At 54.8% G+C, this 18,143-nt stretch overlaps 1 protein-coding gene across 1 annotated transcript in view; it reads right to left on the reverse strand.

The window, feature by feature from the left end:
• TJP3 (tight junction protein 3) overlaps positions 1–18,143 on the reverse strand; it is a 50,190-nt gene that overhangs the window by 9,256 nt on the left and 22,791 nt on the right. The window contains exons 2-11 of the mRNA XM_050933710.1: positions 13,896–13,952; positions 13,327–13,451; positions 12,563–12,665; positions 10,717–11,203; positions 10,042–10,145; positions 4,064–4,226; positions 3,335–3,425; positions 1,880–1,944; positions 905–983; positions 306–462 (exon numbers count right to left, since the gene is read on the reverse strand). Coding sequence (XP_050789667.1) covers positions 306–462; positions 905–983; positions 1,880–1,944; positions 3,335–3,425; positions 4,064–4,226; positions 10,042–10,145; positions 10,717–11,203; positions 12,563–12,665; positions 13,327–13,451; positions 13,896–13,943 — 1,422 coding nt within the window. The 5' untranslated portion in view covers positions 13,944–13,952. The remainder of the gene's footprint in view (positions 1–305; positions 463–904; positions 984–1,879; positions 1,945–3,334; positions 3,426–4,063; positions 4,227–10,041; positions 10,146–10,716; positions 11,204–12,562; positions 12,666–13,326; positions 13,452–13,895; positions 13,953–18,143) is intronic.

The following is an 18,143-nucleotide window of genomic DNA, read 5'->3' on the forward strand; positions in this document are numbered from 1 at the left end:
GGGTGATTCCCCACACAGGACAAGGCCCCTTAGCTGGGGTGCAAGGCTGCTGGGAGTGAGGGAGTATGAGAGGCTAGAGATGGTCACGTCGTGTAGCAAGTGAGAGCTCGGGACATCCCAGACCATAGGGAGCTGAGCCAGGAAACAATCCCGGGATTTTGGGCTCCCCTGCCCTTCCCAGGCTCAGCTACTTCCCAAGAGCCGCACTGGCTGAGGACCCCCCCTTGCACAGGGAGGCTCGGGGACCCAGCAGCACTTTCATTCCAGACACTCTCCCTCCCCTGCCCCCTCGTTTGCGGTGGTACCTGCAGAACCTGGTCCCCCTCTTTGATCCCCTGGCCGGCCGCGGGGCTCCCCTCCTGCACGCCTGCCACAAAGATGCCCACGTCATTGCCGCCAGCCAGCCGCAGCCCGATGCTCTTGGCCTTCACAAAGCGCACGATCTTGGCGTCCGGGCTGTACCTGCACCGGGAAGAACCGGAGCGTGAGCTTGGAGCAGTGGAGTCAGCGCTGCCGTTGGAGCAGTCGGGTTCCAGCAGCTCATCATCCCCAGCCAGCACGGGAGGGTTCGAGGGCACTTCCCCCACACACACACACGAGAGCTTCGCCCTCAGCTCCTCCTACCTGCTCTGTTCCGCGCTGGCTCCATTGCAGCCTCATGAGCTCACCCTCTGCCGAGAGCCCTCTCCTTTGGCTTCAGAGCTCTTCTTAAACCCGCCTATTTCCAATCGCCCCCCTGTGTGGCTTCTCCCCAGGCTCTCGCTCAGGACTGCGCTGCACTGCGTCTGGGCAGGGCCTTCCTCTGTCTGCACAGCATCTCCGCCATACCCGCGCCTAGACACAGCTCCCTTCCCCAGCTAGCCAGGAGGTCTCCAAGCCTGGGGAGCACACGGCAGCAGCTTACCCATCCTCCTCGCTGGCTCTGGCTGCACGGTGGCCATGAGAGATGCTGGAGCCACTCTCCTCAGGGGGCTCCTGGGGATCTGAAGTGGGAGAGGGTGGGGTAAGGTGGAGCAGCCCTGGACAGTCAAACTGCTTTGAGGGCTGCAGGAGGGACTTTGCTGGGGCAGCGGGGTTGGAAACAGGGAGTTTCTCAACAGCAAAGAGCCCACTGACTGCCTGGGGGTGGTGTGTGGCACACTGCTCCAGAGATGCCTTATGAAGATGGGGACGTCCATGCTGCTGACTTCAGAGCTGCAGGCAACACCCCCAGAGAGCAGCGCGCCCTTGTGCAGGGGCTCGAGAGCAAAGGACGCCGCAGGGGGAGACGCACACAGGCCATCGGAGCGCCGAGACTACACAAGGCTGCTGCCAGAACACAGCCGCTTGCCCTGCCTGGCCCGGCCGGGAGCTCTGCCCACGGTCTGTTCAGAGCCTGGCCTCACGTATGGGAAGTCAGTGCTGGTGAGCGGCCCCTACCGACAGCCTCGGAGACTGACGGCCTCTGCTCCGCCACAGAACCGGGGCAGCACAGAGAGCGGCTGGGCAGGCTCCCCCTCCCCCCAGCTGCCATTCACCCCCCAGACCTCCAACGGATCTTCAGCCGTGCCCTGGAGAGGCCTCTCCAGACAAGCGAGGAGATCGGTTTCCAGGGCCCCCCTCAGTCCTGGCCCCTCCACTTAGCTGGACAGCCGGACTTCCAGTGACTCCTACCCACCCTGGTGGTTCCTGCCATGAAGACACCTGAGTGCCAGGAACCAGATGGACACATCAGCCCATTCCCAACACGCAATGGGCCACTACCCTGCTGGCGGGGCGTGAAGCAGCAGCAGCCTGCGGGGGAGAGGCTGCCCAGCCCCAGTCTCCAGAGCAGGACAGGCTGGACTCAGCCTTGAGGTTCCCTGCCTAGCCCAGAGGAGACCCAATAGCCAGGACTCACCTGGGACAGGAGCATCGTTCTCCTGTATAGTCACTGCCGGCTCCCTGCGGAGCTGTCTCCCCTCCCTAGAGCGAAGAGAGGACGAGAGTTAAGCAGGACTGGGCACTTCACCACCCCAAACGGGAGCCTTGTCTGAAGGAGCCAGGGTCGGTCTCAGCTCCTCCTACCCGACCTGCTCCATGCTGGCTCCATCACAGCCCCATGAGCTCAGGGAAGGGGGCCCTGGTCCCATTCAGAGAGTCCTTTCCCGCAGCCCCCAGAAGCAGCAGCCCCTTGCCTGGAGGCACAGGGACATCCCGGGACTCGCACTCATTGGGCTGCCTGGTTTGGCCCTGCTCCTGGAGCTCCCCTTCCCGCCGCAGCAAGTGGGGGGAACAGAGCTGAGGGGACTGGAGCTGCTCAGTGGATGCCAGCTGGAGGAGTGCGCTGCAGCTGGGTGCCGGCAGTGCTTGTGGTGTTAGGGCCCCGTTGTACTGGGCACTGCGAGCACACTGCACATGCACAGCACACGCGCACATACGCCCTGCTCCACGAAACGTGCAGTCTATGCCACAGGGCCTGGCTCTTCACCAGCTGGCAGCCCACTCTGCCAGGCTGCCATCCCCTGGGAAGTGCTGTTCTCTGGGGCGCAGGCCCCGCTCAGCTCTGCAGGGGCAGAGCTCTGGTGGCTCACAGCCCCCAGACTCCTCTCCGACAAGCCACAGACCAGCTGCCGGCTGGATCAGGCAGGGAGATTCCCATGCTGTCTCCTCCCACGTGTCATCACCTGCCTCGCTTTGAGCCCACACAGAGCAGGCTCCAGCAGGCACCTGCTCCAGCCCCTCCCTCATCCACCAAGGAGCCCTTAGAGAGGCGCCATCCGCAGGGGCTGTCCTGGCCAGGGAGAGAACAGCGACTGCCAAGCAGTGTAATGCCCCATGGTGCAGATGGCCCCGTGCTGCCGTTCTCTGGCCCCATGAAGTCAGAGGCTCCTGATGGTTACATGATGGGCCCCCACTAACAGACCCCCTGGGAACTCCGCGTAGGCAGCTCCAGCTGAAGAGGGAACATTACCTTAAAAACTGGGCGAGGTTTGCGGTGCAGGTCAAAGATGGGGAGGTCGCCTTTAAACTAGACTCAGGGCCCAGCTCCACGTGACCTTACTAATGGCGCCACTCGGCACTGGCTCCTGGGCGCAGCGAGGACTCGTACACTCGCGTTATCCAGGTTGCAGAGGGGAGAGGGGGACAGGCAGAGAGCAGCACCCGAGCCAATCAGCGTCAGAGCCATGTCGATCCACAACCCCAACCCGGGGCCATCTCTCAGGGGTCTGACGGTGTCTCAGGACAAGGCGGCTGCTGGGGAACACAGCTGGGGCAGAAGGGGAGTGGCCCCTCCGCCCAGGGTGGCACAGCGAGGGTCTGATGACTCGAAGGGGGGGCGGGAGAGGGGAAGAGGAAGAGACAAGTGGCTTACGATAGCGAGTTCGTCCTCGAGGCCTCTGGGGCCCGCTGGGGGCTCTGTGCTGGGGGCGGGTCGGACAGTTCGGAACCAATGTCGGAGATGTCTAAAGCACAAAGGGGGGAGAGAAGAGCGCAGTAGAGCCAGGCACGCCAGGGCACAGGTTCATTTCCCTCCTCAGCTCTATGACAGTGGCAGGGCGCGAGACCCGCTGAGCCATCGGAGGCTGGGGAAGGACTGGAGGACTCTTGCTGTCTGATGCACTGAGACAACAATGGCTTGGAGGCAACAGACCAAGTGCTCAGAGCCCACGGCCCTGCCATTCACTCGAGAACACCGGCGAGTCTGCCGCGTGCCGCTCCACTGCTGAGCTCCCTAGACGCCAGTGGCAGCGCCTGGCTTCCCCCGCCAGCTGGCCCAGCACCGAGCAGATCTGGCAGAAACCCAGCTCTCGCTGGACTAGGGTGCACGGAGCCCACTGCATAGGCCGTCGCCGGAGGACTCTGCCTTTTGCAGAGGCTGCCAAGCAGTAACTACCCCGCAGAGTCCAACAGCCAGAGCACCAGGGCAGTTAGGTCACCGGGACCTCTGAATTCAGAACTTGCTGCTGCCCTGGCGTGTTCTCCCCCTCCCCAGCATTGAGCATGGTACTGCCACGCTGCCTGTACCCAAGTCAGCCACAGAACACGAGTGTCCCGGCTCCTTCCACCTGGAGGCTCCCCGGGCCCTCGTGACTCTGCTCACCATCCAGCCGCGAGCTGTCGCTGTCGCTGTCCCTCACTTGGGGGATGTTGACCAGGAACTGCCGGTTGTCCCGGAACACGAGCAGCCTCAGCGTCCCCTCTGACCTTTCAATCAGCCTGCGGGTGTCAGCCAGAGACATGTTCTCGCTGGTGACACCATTAATCTAGCCAGAGGGCAGAGAGAGGGGGCGGAGGATTACAGAGCTGCCAAGCACCATGCTCAGGGGGAGGCTGCAGCCTTTCCTGGGGCTGGGCACAGCTGAGAGCAGGGGGGTAGCGAAAACGGAGTAAGTCCGGATCCACCACCCCCCTGCCCCAGCTAATCTAGAAATCACGCTGGGGAGTGCAGCACCGAGTCAGTCACACTCCCACATGCCCGCCTGCGTGCCTCATATCCGAGCGCCCAACGGGAGGGGTGGGACTGTTGATTTAACGGGCAGGGCCAAGGCTGGCTCTGGTCCCCATAGCTACCCTGCTGCAATCAGGAAAGGCATTCCTTTGGACAATGCAGGCAGGGACAGAGCCCAGCAAGTCCTCGTGGGAATTGGAACGAGTTTAATCATGCTGTGCACACCTACAGGCACAGCTCAGCGAGGAACAGCAGGCCCGTTAACAACAATACTCCCCACGACTACAGAGAGGGGTTTTCAGCCAGAGATTTCAAAGCACTTCTCAACCGCGGTGGGTACTATCATAAGCTCTTAGATAGACGGGAAGCTGAGCCGGGAAGGGAGGTATACGGTTGGAGTGTGAGCACACGTGCACACACACACACACACACACACACACACACACACACACACACACACACACACACACACACACACACACACACTCTCTCTCTCTCTCTCTCTCTCTCTCCCTCTGTCCCCAAACCACCTGCTGATGGGTGGGTGGAAGGATCTCTCACTGCAGAAAGACCCCTGACTATGTACATAAGAACGGCCACACTGGGTCAGACCAAAGGTCCATCTAGCCCAGAGTCTGCCAAGAGGGGTCAGTGCCAGGTGCCCCAGAGGGAATGAACAGAACAGACAATCATCAAGTGATCCATCCCATCCCCCATCCCCAGCTTCTGAACAGAAGTGAGAACAGAAAACTAGCACCATGTTTAGAAAGTTCCCCAGACAAGCAGCACCTCCTGATGTGCCCAGCCTGTGAAACACACTTGCAAATCGAGTTTAATTATAGTCGTCTGTTCTGACCCTCTCGCCGGGGCCTCTTGAACAAATCCACTTCAGCTTCTGTATTTTTATGCATTAAAACATAAAATCATCGCCCCCCCCCCCACTCCACTACACCCCTCCACACACACCCACACACACACAAAAAGCATCAGTGGTGTCCTCGTTTGCAGAGATCAGGTTATGTACAAGTCTGGCTGGGAGGGGGCAGGGACCATTAAATGAACTGGTTAGTAAAATGTTCACCTTGACAAGCTCTGCTGAGATAAAACCCATCTGTGCCTTTTCACCACTCAGCCAGCTAGCTAGCGAAGTAACTCCATGTTAAACACAAACCTTGTCTGCATAGGTGCCGACTCTGTGGGTGCTCCAGCCAAGCAGCATCCATGGAAAAAAATTAGTGGGTGCTTAGCACCCGCCAGCTCCCTGCCAGTGCCTCCCATTCACCAATTGCCCCACCAATCAACTCCTCCCCTCCCTCCCAGCACCTCCTGCTCACCCGCTATGATCAGCTGTTCTGCAGTTTGCAGGAGGCGCTTGGGGAACAGAGGGAGGAGTGGGGATGGGGCACACAGAGGGGACGGGATGGAAATGGGCAGGAAGAGGTGGAGTGGGGGTGGAGCAGGGGTGGGGGCAGGGAAGGGGTGGGGGCTTGCGGGAACGGGTCAGATGGGGGTGGGGGTTTGAGCATCCATGAGGCCCAGAAGAAGCCAGCACCTGTGCTTGTCTGCACAGACAAGGCCAGAGGGTTGCTTTGGCCAGAAGAAAGGACCTTAGATTGGGTTCTTTGCGTGCACTTGTCTTGCACTGTAACCGATGAGCACTCACCTCTGCTCAGGTTTTCAGGGGCCAAACTCCACCCTAGGGCAGGCTGGCTACCGCATTCCCCGTTTGTGTGAGGACTCAGTTCGTCCAGACAGGATGATGCAGGCGCTGATGGCAGCTCTGTGGCTAACGCTGCCCCAGGCCCTTCCTTTCAACTATCTCCTTCTGATCCCTCTGGAATACTTTTTGGAATGATTTGAAATGATAAATTTGGCACGTTTGGAATTTTCTATGGTGATTTGGGGTTTAAATGAGGTAGTTGTTAAATGGCGGTTTTCCAGCTGGCATGTACACACACAGCACCACGTCGCTACAGTGGTTAGGAACAGATACACAGCGATGCTGGTACAAGCCCTCAGTGTGGGTGCAGTTATTCTGGCACTGAGGTGCATGTGGCAATAAACGACACGAGTTGCTGTGTCCACACTAGGGACTGTGCCATTAACTACCTCCCAACCCTACCAAAACACTTCTGTCGGTAAAAGACGATCTAGTCCCCAAAACACCCAAACCCACAACACCTGCTCCAGCTGTTCAGACAGAGGATGTGTCTTTTTCGCAGCTCTGTGGGTTCCAAGCCATGGTGCAGACCCTTCAGAATGCACCACACAGCACAGAATTCATGCCATTTAGTAAAAAGAGACATTTCAATCACAGACACGCAGGCCTGGAAGGGCCCTCGAGAGGTCTCTAGTCCAGTCTCCTGCACCGAGGCAGGGACAAGTATTATCTAGACCACCCCTGACAGGGGTTTGTCCAACCTGCTCTTAAAAAGATCCAGAGATGGAGATTCCACACCCTCCTCAGGTAATTTGTTCCAGTGCTTAGCCACCCTCACAGTTAAGGGCTTTTTCCTAATGTCCAACCAAAATTTCCCTTGCTGCAATTTAAGCCCAGTGCTTCTTGTCCTGTCCTCAGTGGATGAGAAGAACAATTTATCCTTCTCCTCTTCAGAGCAACCCTTTACATACTTGAAGGCTGCTATTTCCCTCCTCAGTCTTCCCTTCTCCAGATTACACAAACCCAACCTTTTCCAATCTTTCTTCCTAGCTTGTCTTTCCTAGACCTTTCACCATTTTTGTTGCTCTCTTCTGGACTTTCTCCAGTGTCCCCCCCAAACCTTCCTAAGGCGTGGGGCCCGGAGCTGGACCCAGTACTCCAGCTGAGGTCTTAGATGAAAAAAAACATCTAACATCAGTGAGCAAAATTAAGGCTGCCCAGAGCAAAGGGGTGAAAACAGCAGATGTGTCCGTGCAGAGCAATAAACACAACAGAGTTTTGAGCACAGCATTATAACAGGAGGTTTTGAGCATGAAACGCTCACAAGAGCGAGTGTCAGTCACAACAAAGGAGAGACAGAAGGTTTAAGAGGCTCCTCTGAAGTCCTCTTTGGAGATCCAACAACACGCAGGCTTTGTCTGGGCTAAGATAGATCACGTTAGCTAGCCCGACCTAACGAACGCGACCTAATAACCCCGTAAAGTCCCAGGCTAGACAAAGCCATGATGGCTGAACCAGCAACCAGAGAGGTGAGAAAAGGGCCTGGGAGAGAAGGATCAGGAGAACAAAAGGACAAGAGGAGCCACAAGAGCAGACGCAATAGCCCAGCTCCTCACTGGCCCCGACAGGCTCCCTCCTCGCGTCCCAGAATGGCAGGTCTGAGCCCACGGCCCCACGGTTACAATGGAGCAGAGTGGAGAGTAGCCGCCTCCCTTTGTTCTGGGGGGAGCGCTGAGGAGGAGAGTCTCAGAGACCAGAGGATACCTGGGAGCAGGCACGCGTCGCGGACAGTCCTTCCGGGGGCAGGGACCAACTGAGGAGGCTTTGCCCCATCTCTGTGCTGGGGCTGGCAAGAGGAAGATCAATGCAGGGATAGGTTAGAACAGCTCAAGCACGGCCCTAAGTTGTGCCTCCTCTCTGCTCCCACCTTCCCTGGCCTCCCAGACCTGAAGAAGAGCCAAGCCCTGTGTGAGCTCCCAAGTTGCTTTCGTCCACCGACAGAAGTTGGCCCAATAGACGAGATTCCCTCCCCCTCCTTGTGTCTCTAATAGCCCCCAAGGGCATTCTCCCAGCAGAGAATGGCTGGGGGTGAAGTGCCATTTAGTAAAACTAGCTGTTGCTCCCATCCCCTCCCGACTGCCCCCTTGAGGGGGCTGGCTCCACCCACATTGGGTGTGGGAGGTGAATTGGATAATCTTATGGAACAAGAAATTACTTAGAAACTTTCAGAGCGAGAAGAGACAGGGAGCAAACGCTGTAATTTAAACATTAAAATACAGAAACTCAAACCTCAAAACACCCACCCACCACACCCTGCCGTCCTGCGCAATGTGACCTGTTTCTCACACAAAACTGGGAAATTCAGTGTGAAACTGTTTATCAGCACCCGCTCACACCCCACAGCTACTCACAAAGACACATTGTCCACTCCTCTGCAATGCAACCATGGTCACACCCAGGCAGCCTGAATTCTCCCAAGGCGGGAGGAGGAATACACACATCTCCTGGCCAGGAAAGAGCCCAGAGTAATCGACGTGCCAGTGAGCCCCACCCCCACGCCACTGTGTCACATGGCTTCGACCAGCTAAACCAAGTCATCAGCCAAAAAAAGTATGTAACCGTTGGAGCCAATGAGCAAACCATTGATTACCTGTTAATATCAAATAAACAGGCACAGGACATTGTGGAATATTTGCATGTAATAACTTCCTGGAGGTGGGATCTCAGTAATAAAAAGTCAGAAATTAAGTTCTCCTCCCATAATATGCTACAAAATCAAACCAACTGATCAGCTGACAAGTATCGGTTCATATCTACAGCTCAATGCTCTCAGGTAAGTGACATCACTCATCATTATACACCGATTGCTCATCTTCAGCTCTCACAGAACATGAACTACACAGCTCCAAGCGCCACATGCTGTCAGAAATAAATCCCAGTAACGTTACTCCAATTGTCAGCTCTTTGGGGCAGGATCTGCGTCTCTGGTCTGGGTTTGTCCAGCACCTAGTGCCTGGACCATGACTAGGCTCCTTGCTGCTATGGCAAGACACACAATCAGCAGGCTAGACTCTGAACTGCAAATGAGAGAGTGTCCAAGTAGAATTGATTTGCTTGGGGAACAGAGTGTGAGTTTGAGCGTTCTTGCTGATAGAACCATCGAAATATTGGGTTGGAAGGGACCTTCAAAGGCAATCAAATCCAGATCCCTGCACTGAGGCAGGACCAGTAAATCTAGGCCACCCCTGACAGGGTTTGTCCAGCCTAGTCTTACAATCCTCCAGTGACAGGGATTCCACAGCCCCCCGGGAAGCCTGTTCCAGAGCTTCACTACCCTGAGAGTTAGAGAGTTTTCCCTAACATCTAACCTAAATCTTCCTTGCTGCAGATTAAGCCCATTACTTCTTGTCTTCCCTTCAATGGACATGGAAACCAGTTGATCACCTCCCTCTCTGTAACAGCCCTTAACGTATTTGGAGACTGATCAGGTCCTGGCTCCGTCTTCTGTTCTCAAGCCGTGGGGTTGTGTGTCCATGTTTCACCCTATATTTCCTAAGGCTGGCGTGGCCTGATTAACTTTTACTGGCTCTCTCCCACCGATTTTTAATATTGGTCCATTGAACCACATGGCAGCAATGCCCAAGTCACGAGCAGATTGGAGAGGAGTTTCTGCTGTTGCATCTGCACCGAGGAAAGGAACCTGTTGTGATGGTAGGGGTCAAAACAGCCCCCTTCAAGTGATGCTGAAGACAGTTACCCCGTCTACACTGGCAGGGCAGACATTTCAAAGCCATTCTGGGGCCAGCAGAAGTAGTTTAACATCTGTTATTAAAACAGCCTCATCTTCCTAGTGCAGAGAGCTCCCGAGAATCTCAAGACCACATGGCCCAGGAACAGCATCACATGCTACACTGAAACCCAGCATCAGGTTTGATGATGAGTGCACCAATCCTTTCAGACCTCTGCCTACCTTTAAAATGAGGTCCCCCTCGTGCAGCGAGCTGTCCTTGGCAGCCAAGCCTGTCTCCGTTATGTGTTTGATAAAGATCTGGCTTCCCAGCTTCAAGCCGTATTCTGCGCCACAGGAGAGAGAGAGAGAGACAAGTCAGCTTCAGGGAATGGAACTAGAGAAATACCAGATCTGGGGTATCAGGGAGACAGGTCCTCGCTAGGAGCCCACAGTACCCAGTGGAAACCCTTGCCCTCCCCTACGGCTCCAGCTGTCATGTTAGCCAGGTCATAAACGCCAGTCGCTCAGGCCTGGTGCGCATACACAAACTGCACCCAGTTCAGTTTCTAAACTGATTTTGTTAACTCAGTGCAATGTGGCCACAGACCCAGTGTGTGTCGAAATGAAGCTACTGCTTTGCCCCAGAGGGGATGCCTTGTGGGGCGGAACCTTCCTGTTCCACCCCACAAGGCATCCCCTCCGGGGCAAAGCAGTGAAGACAACAGCCAGTGAAACGCATGCACCACTGCTCAGCCTTGCTGGTGGTAAAGGCCTGTCATCTCTGAGCCCCCGAAGTCATCCTGTTCTGTCCCTCCCGCACGCCGGGCAGCCTCCACCAGACTGTGCAGTGAAGAAGGATGGTTCATTCATGCTGGAGGATGTTGGTGGGGAGAGAATGGGGAAGCTGCCTCTTACCATCGCCTTCTTTCTGCTTCACCAGAACCGAGCGGATGGGTTTCATTGGAACCTCCTGGCGCGGCAGTCTCTTGAATCCAGACACTAGCGCAAGCCCATTGGCATCCTCTTCGTGGCCATAGCCATTGGTGGAGTGTTGTCTGTGGTAACTCTGCCTTTCAGAGCCGCTGTCTTGGCTCCGCCTTCTGCTTCTGGACACCTGTCTTCGATTGTCACTTTTCACTCGAGAGTGGCCGGAGCTCCTCTCACTGGAGGAGTCTCCGTCGTAGCCTCTACTGTAATCCACGTCATCCTGAGGCTGGCTCCTGTTGTAACTGTTGTACCGGTATCCTTTCCCGGTGCTTCGCGGCGATGGCTCATCTCCCTGGTCCCCGTACTCCTCATCAGAATCGTATCGGACGGTGTTGGGAGAGTGCAAGGAGTCGCTGGATAGTGGCTGGCTGGTTTTGGTTACAGGAAGCTGAATTTTCTTTGGTCTCTTCACTGTCTGCAGGTGGGAAGGAAGAAGAATTGGTTGGCAAATGACACATACTCTGCTAGACACAAACAGCACTCCCGAAAGAGCCACCACTGATTTCAGAGCACTTCACAGAGGGAGAAGAGTGTCATTATCAGATGGGGAAAGCCACGGCATAGAGACAAGATGTTATTTGCCCAAGGCCTCATAGCAAATCAGAAGAGCCCCCTGGTTTCTATACTAGAAAGTTGTAGCCCTTTAACTAGGCTGGCACCGGGTTAGTGCCCCTCACGAGGACGCTGTTATGCTGATAGAAAGGTGCTTTGTACTAGTGCAGCGAAGGGAAATAACTCTACCAGGACAAGGCACCTTTATATTAAGTTATATTAAATTTCCACTACACGCGTCTGACGAAGTGGGGATTCACCCCCGAAAGCTCATGCTCCAATACGTCTGTTAGTCTAGAAGGTGCCACCGGACTCTCTGTCGCTTCTTATATTGATGGAGCTGCAGCCTCACTGGGGCTTAGCCTGGTGTAACTATTTCAGTGATCACACCCCGAGCCAAAATAGTTCTACCGGTAAAACTGAAGGGAAGATCAGCCCCACGAGTCTCTTCCTCGAAGTCCTAAGCGTGTGCGTTGGAGGCGACTGATTATGCCAACTAATGGGATCCAGACTGTTCCACGGTTCAACAGGCACAGAAAAAAGGAGATGAGCAAAGGAGGAGCTGTGTTGTCTCAGATTAAACACAGAGGGGACAGGACATAGAGTAGCAGGGTTGGAAGGGACCTCAAGAGGTATCTAGTCCAACCCCCTGCTCAAAGCAGGACCAATCCCTAGACAGATTTTTGCCCCAGTTCCCTAAATGGCCCCCTCAAGGATTAAACTCACAACCCTGGGTTTAGCAGGCCAATGCTCAAACCACTGAGCTATCCCTCCCCCGATACTTGTTTGTTTCTCTGGGCACATAGGGGGCCTTTGGGCCGGCACTGGAGGACCAGCAGGTCTCGAGTGGAGCAAGCCTGCGTCTACACTGCAGAGCAGTGGTGTTAGCAGCTGACAAGTTGTACGAACTCGAGCATTAGCCTGCACTGACTTAGGCTTTAGCTTATACCCTGTCATGGGCCAGACAATTGGAGTTAGTAGCATCATCACAGTCGAGTTAAGGACAGAGTGTGGGAACAGGACTCAAGCCCAGGCACATCAAATGTTCTCACTGGAATTAACTGTGCTGGGGAGTTGCAGCCAGTTCCATGAGGGCTGCGTTTAACCCAAGGACAGACAAGTGAAACAGGAAAACTTGTCCCACATCAAGGCTTTACATTGGACCCTTGTTATCTCTCCTCCCACCCAAGCCAAGTCAGCCCCTCCTGGGCAGGATGCTTACGATGTTGGCTAACTTGCCACAGGTTTTGAGCGTCTGGATGGCAAAGGAGGAGGACACGTTCTCCATGGAAAGGCCGTTCACCATCACAATGTGATCTCTCATCCTGGAAAGGAAAGACTCAGGTCAGGCAGATCCCTTGCCGGGGAACAAAGGAGAGCGTGATAAGGCTCCCGAGTGGCTAGGAGCACCCTCTTAGCCTAGGCAAACGCCTCTGCCGTGACAGTCTAACCCACGCTTCACCCCCGGGGAGCACGTTCATTTGCAGGTCCCACCCAGAAACGGCAGGACACCCTCCCAAGTTCAAAGTCCCCATGTCCTTCAGTCTGCACCTCCCACTGGCCTCTTCCTTCCCCAACTCCACCCCCAAGTCTGCCTCCTGACACCAGGTCAGGAGCCAGCAGCTGGGAAGGCAGGTCCCCTCAGGACGCTAGTGCACCAGGGACCTTCCCAGCAGCTGCTAACTCTCCTCTTCCTTCCACACTAGTGACCCCCCAGCAGACGCTCCTCCCAACCCCCACGAGGCACGTTCTGAGCATATGACTGGAGCCAGGACCTCCCAGGTTCTATCTGACTCCCTCTCCAACCTTCAGCCAATCATGCCCCTCTCTGTGCCTCAGTTTCCCCAAGTGTTTGATGTGTTGCTTCCTCTCCTGGGTAGAGGGGGACCCGGTTCCAAGACACCCCCGAACTTGGGGAAGTTTGGATCCTGTCTTTGCTCACAACCCTTTCCTCAGTGAATCCTTCCGGACCCGTCTGCCACTCACTGGAGCCTGCCATCTGCTGGTCCGCCGGGTACCACATCTGAGACAACGACAGAGGGGTCCCCAGCCAAGCCGCTGGGACGGTCCCTGCCTCCTGAGATGGCGATGCCAAAGCCCCTTCGAGGGTCCTAGTGCGACAGATACATACAAGGTCAGGCTCTGCACAGAGGATGCCGGCTGCAAATGGAAGAGGGGCGGGCACGGGGGGCAGGCAGGCAGGCATTTCTGAGTGGCTGCTAAGCATCGCTAATGGCACTGCTATAAGTCGCTTGCCTGGCAGGCCAGTCACTTCGCTGCCATGAACGGCGGGATCCAGCTGGCACAATACCACAAGGGGGGCTGCTTGGCCCTGGCCAGAGACTTCTAGGGTCACTCCAGCTGGTTTGCGCTGCCAGGCTCGGCTGGCGTTAGCAGGACCCCACTGGGAACAGCTCACGCTGCCAGGAGCCCAGTCACATCAGAAGACAGAGGGCCCCATTCAGGAAGCTTGGCTGAACCGTAGTGTTGCCACTCACGATTAAAGGCCCAACGCCCACCGTGCCAGATGGAGACTGCACAGTGCACAAGCTCACCTTGCTCAGCGTCACAGTGTGCTGCTCCCAGATGACCATCTCCTCCATGGCTGTAACCTGGGAGCCCGGGGGGAAAGGACGGTCAATTAACAAAATCAGATTGTTGCCCCAGTCTCCAGAGAATGGGGAGGGGTGGCCAATTTGCTCCTGTCACTTCTCTAGACCCCAGAGATCTGGGCATACTACAAATCACTCTGCAAAGAAACAAGCTGCCTTTTTCCTAACGAGGTAACATGTCCTCCTCCCGCCTAAACCCACCCTTTAAATAACAGACTTGCCTCTGCAGCTGCAGAGAGAGCATCTCCCATTAAGGGTGTGTCCAGGCCACTGGGGCTAAATGCGCTGCAAACAGACAGCAGCTCTCAGCAGAGAGGTCACCAGCAGGCTCATCTGAATGCAATGAGATCGAATGAAGCCAGGGAGGCAGTGTGAGTAACAGTTACAGCAAGGGACTGAAACACTGTAAATCTCGTCATTAACACGCGCCTCGGTTTCCCCAAACTGAACAAGGATTATAACAGTCTACATCAACAGGGGATTAGGGAGGTTTCTTGATGTTTTTCGAGCTTTTAGGGAGAAAGCTTCATCATTAATTTCTGGAACCTGATACCCATAATGGTTCTGTTTAAAAGGGCCCAGTTTAGTCTGTGTTGTGGATTACACCTGCTGAGACAGACTCAGGATTAGAGTCCTGCAAATCTGGATTTTCCATCAGAAGGGAACAGTGGGAGCGGAGAAAGAAAGCTGAAGGAGGAAAGAGACCAGCAAATTCCACCAGGACTGTGTCTACTTATTGTGAAAATCAGCCTTGCCTCCCCTGAGCCAGCAGCTGCACAAGATACTCAGTTATCTTACACGCAGGTCCATGATTTGAACATGTCAATTCAAATTAGGAAGAAGAACCTAGTTTCTGCAAGTCAGCCAACATGCCTGGCCCTCTGGCTGTTCCTACTGGATGGTTGCCTATCAAAAGACAACAATAAGTGCGAATACCACCTTTTCCATTCACAGAGCTCACTACTACTAGTGATATCACCAGTCACAGCTGGGGAAGCTGAAGTGCAGGGCAGAGATGTGACTAACGCCAGAGCACATGGAGTGATGGAGCCCGGTACAGAACCTAGCCCCATACCCTGGCCCCACAGAACAGAGCTCCAGCACGGTATTAAGCAGCGGGAGGAGGCCAGTGATCCAAGAACCGGTAAGAGCAGAAGCTGCATGATTACTTATTGCTAAACAATTCATGAAGGCACTTGAGAATGAAGCTGTGCCACTCCGAGGAGGCAATGCGAGCGACTAGCTAGCAGAGCACACGGTGGGTGCCACTCCTTGCTATCCCTGCTCATGCCTCCCCTTCGTTCCTACAGAGGGTCTTAAACACTCCAGCCCAGCAAGCTGAGTCCCTGGAGGAGGCAAGTGGGGTTGGCATGGCGCGGAGAGCAGGGCACACCCTGACCACCTCCACGGCCTGCCCTCTGGGGAGCTGGAGAACCAGACAGGAGCTTGTTCTGAGTCAGTCGGCTGCCAAATGCTGGAGAAGACGCAGTACACCCCGCAACTGCCCCAGTTAGGAACCCAGCTCAAGGGGATGAAGCAGCATCAGAGCCCAAGGCAGGCGACACGTGAGTCACCTCACCAGCCTTTCCTCTCTGGGGATTCAAGTGCAATCGTCTGCAATACACGTCCACGTGGAAGCAGAGGGGCTTCTAGCCAAAATTAAACACCTGCCTTCCAGGGACAGAGCGACTAGGAGTCAAAGACCCACAAATGCTGTGCTTGCAGTTATGGTAACCCATAGAGTTTAGAAACACTCTATGTTATGAGCCTCACCAATCGGGTTACTGCAGACCTCCTCTTTGGCCTGCCCAGGGGTCAGACCACCCCAAAGACAGTCCACCAGCTTACACACGCGTCCATGACTTTAAAGTATCTATTCAAATTAGGGAAGGGAATCAAGTTTATCTACAGGTCAGCCAATCTGCAAGGACAGACGACAGTTCCTACTACATGTCGGTCTAGCAAAGAACAACATATGATGAGCACTGGTACAACATTTAATAACCTATAATTTACCATTTCACAATATATAGTAAGTGCTTATACAGCAATTTCCAATTAGAGACTTTAATAATAATAAATAATAATATCACCCGTTTACAGATGGGGAAACTGAGGCACAGAGCACTGAAGTGACTGATCCCAAAGCACATGGAGTGACAGAGCCAGGAACAGAACTCAGGTCCCATACGCTAGCCCCTGCTCCCCAGCGCACTGATGCACAATTAAGCAGGGTGAGGTCTGTGGTCCAAGAAAGGGAAAAGCAGAAACCTGCATGTTCTCAGCCTGGTTTCAAGTACTGAGCAGACTGTAGATTCTGAGTGAGCAGGCCATGTGCCAAGGTCATTAGGCACCTGCAGTCTCAAAACCGTGCAGGTCAGATCTTGATGGACAGCCTGGTGTCTGAGAGGTAGGAAAGGATCAGCAATCGATCAAGTAACCCAGACCATACCCCCTCCGAGGGTAGGACCGTCTGTCAGGAGGCTGGAGACCAGACAAGCAGGGGGCGCTGCAGGTCAGGACAGAGGTGGGGTACATTGGCAGAGCTGTGTGGAAAATGCTCTCTCATTGTGCCAGCTCCAGCCGCCACCAACCCCACCAGCCCCCCGCCCCACCAATTCAGAAAGGGGTGAAGTCTAGAGACCTCCCAGTCCCTGCTCCCCTCAGCAGCAGTTTTTTGAACAGCAGGCACCACCCTCCCAGCACCTTTGTCCCCTCAGTGAAAAAAACACCAGCAGCATCACCTGGGACTGGTCACATTTCAGTGACTACCAAGGCCCTGACTCTGCCCCAGGTTGGGTTGCCAACCCTCCAGGATTGGCATGGAGTTTCCAGGAATTAAAGATTATGTCATGTGATGAAATCTCCAGGAATACATCCAACCAAAACTGGCAACCCCAGCCCCAGGACTGCGTCAGTGGAATTACACCAACACCGAACCAGAGTAAGAGTGGAGGCTCAGGCCTGAAAGCCCTTATCAGTGTCGAGAAAACCACTCACAAACAACCCCCCAACCCAAGCAGATCAGCTGGGCTGAAAGTGTATCTGTTGGCAGGACAAGAGGCATGCCACAACCCAAGAGGAGAAATCCTGAGCAGGAAAGACATCCAGATGCCTAAAGAAGGGAACAGCCAAACCATGGTGTAAACCAAAAGGACAGGTGGACAAAAGTCTCCAGGAACTGGAGAGAGGGTTTGAAATCCACAAGCTTAGACACTGATCAAGCCAGTTATTCCCAGGCCTGGATCATCTTGCTTCCTTCTGCAGAGCTAGGATCTTCAACAGTGAACAGACCAGGCCCTGCAGTTGCTGCACTGAAGGGAACAAGCCATATTTAAAATACCCCAAAAGTTTGAGGGAGCTCTGAGTCAGGCAAATTATGCATCAGGTGGAATCCCTAGGTTCAGCAGACAGAGCATTCCCCCCAGCACAGGATTTCTCAGAACAGCTGGTGTATCAAAGTAGTAAACACAATGTGAAAAGAAAGCAAAATACATCAGCACCCAAGTCTGGTTATGCCTGAAATATCAATGTTTGCAGGTTACAGCACGAGAAGCGATAGGATGGTGCAGCTCCATGCAGAGCATATCTGAACCATTCACAATGCCAGTCCGGGTCCCGTGAGGTCAACGGGGGTTTTGCCATTGACTTTAACAGGAGCAGGATGGGCTGTGTGCAGACTCTCCTCACAATCATCCTGATGTTTGCATCTCCCTCCCTCTTGAACTATGGTGCTGGTTCAGATCTCAGCCAGGCTGGGAGTGAGCAAAAGCTGCTGCCATTGGCTGGGAGAAGATTGCTTTCTTAGCCAAGAATTGCTGTCCTTTGAACAGGCTGCTGCGGAACTGGCGCAAGATAAACCCCATTTCTCCCTTCACATTGTTCCCCTGTCCCACGACAGCTGTTACCGCGCCCTCGCAAAGCTACTGGCCCAGGAGCTGCCTCACCGAACGTGCACAGCTGCTGGGGAAAGAGACTTGCCTGAAATCTTACAGCCATATTCCACAGAGCCCCAGGCTGCTGGCTGCTCCCATGGGCAGGGCTGGCCCTGGGGATGAAAGGGTGCAGGAGCTCCCAGGAGCAAGGGAGACGATCTATGCGGTGCAGGTGTGCAAAGGCCGAGAGATTCTGTGGTCAGCTGCAAGGTTCAGGCACTTTACAATCAGCTCTTCCTTCTCCCAAGGAGATGGG

Source organism: Gopherus flavomarginatus, chromosome 24 (assembly GCF_025201925.1).
Source record: "Gopherus flavomarginatus isolate rGopFla2 chromosome 24, rGopFla2.mat.asm, whole genome shotgun sequence".
In the NCBI taxonomy this organism is placed as follows: Eukaryota; Metazoa; Chordata; order Testudines; family Testudinidae; genus Gopherus; species Gopherus flavomarginatus.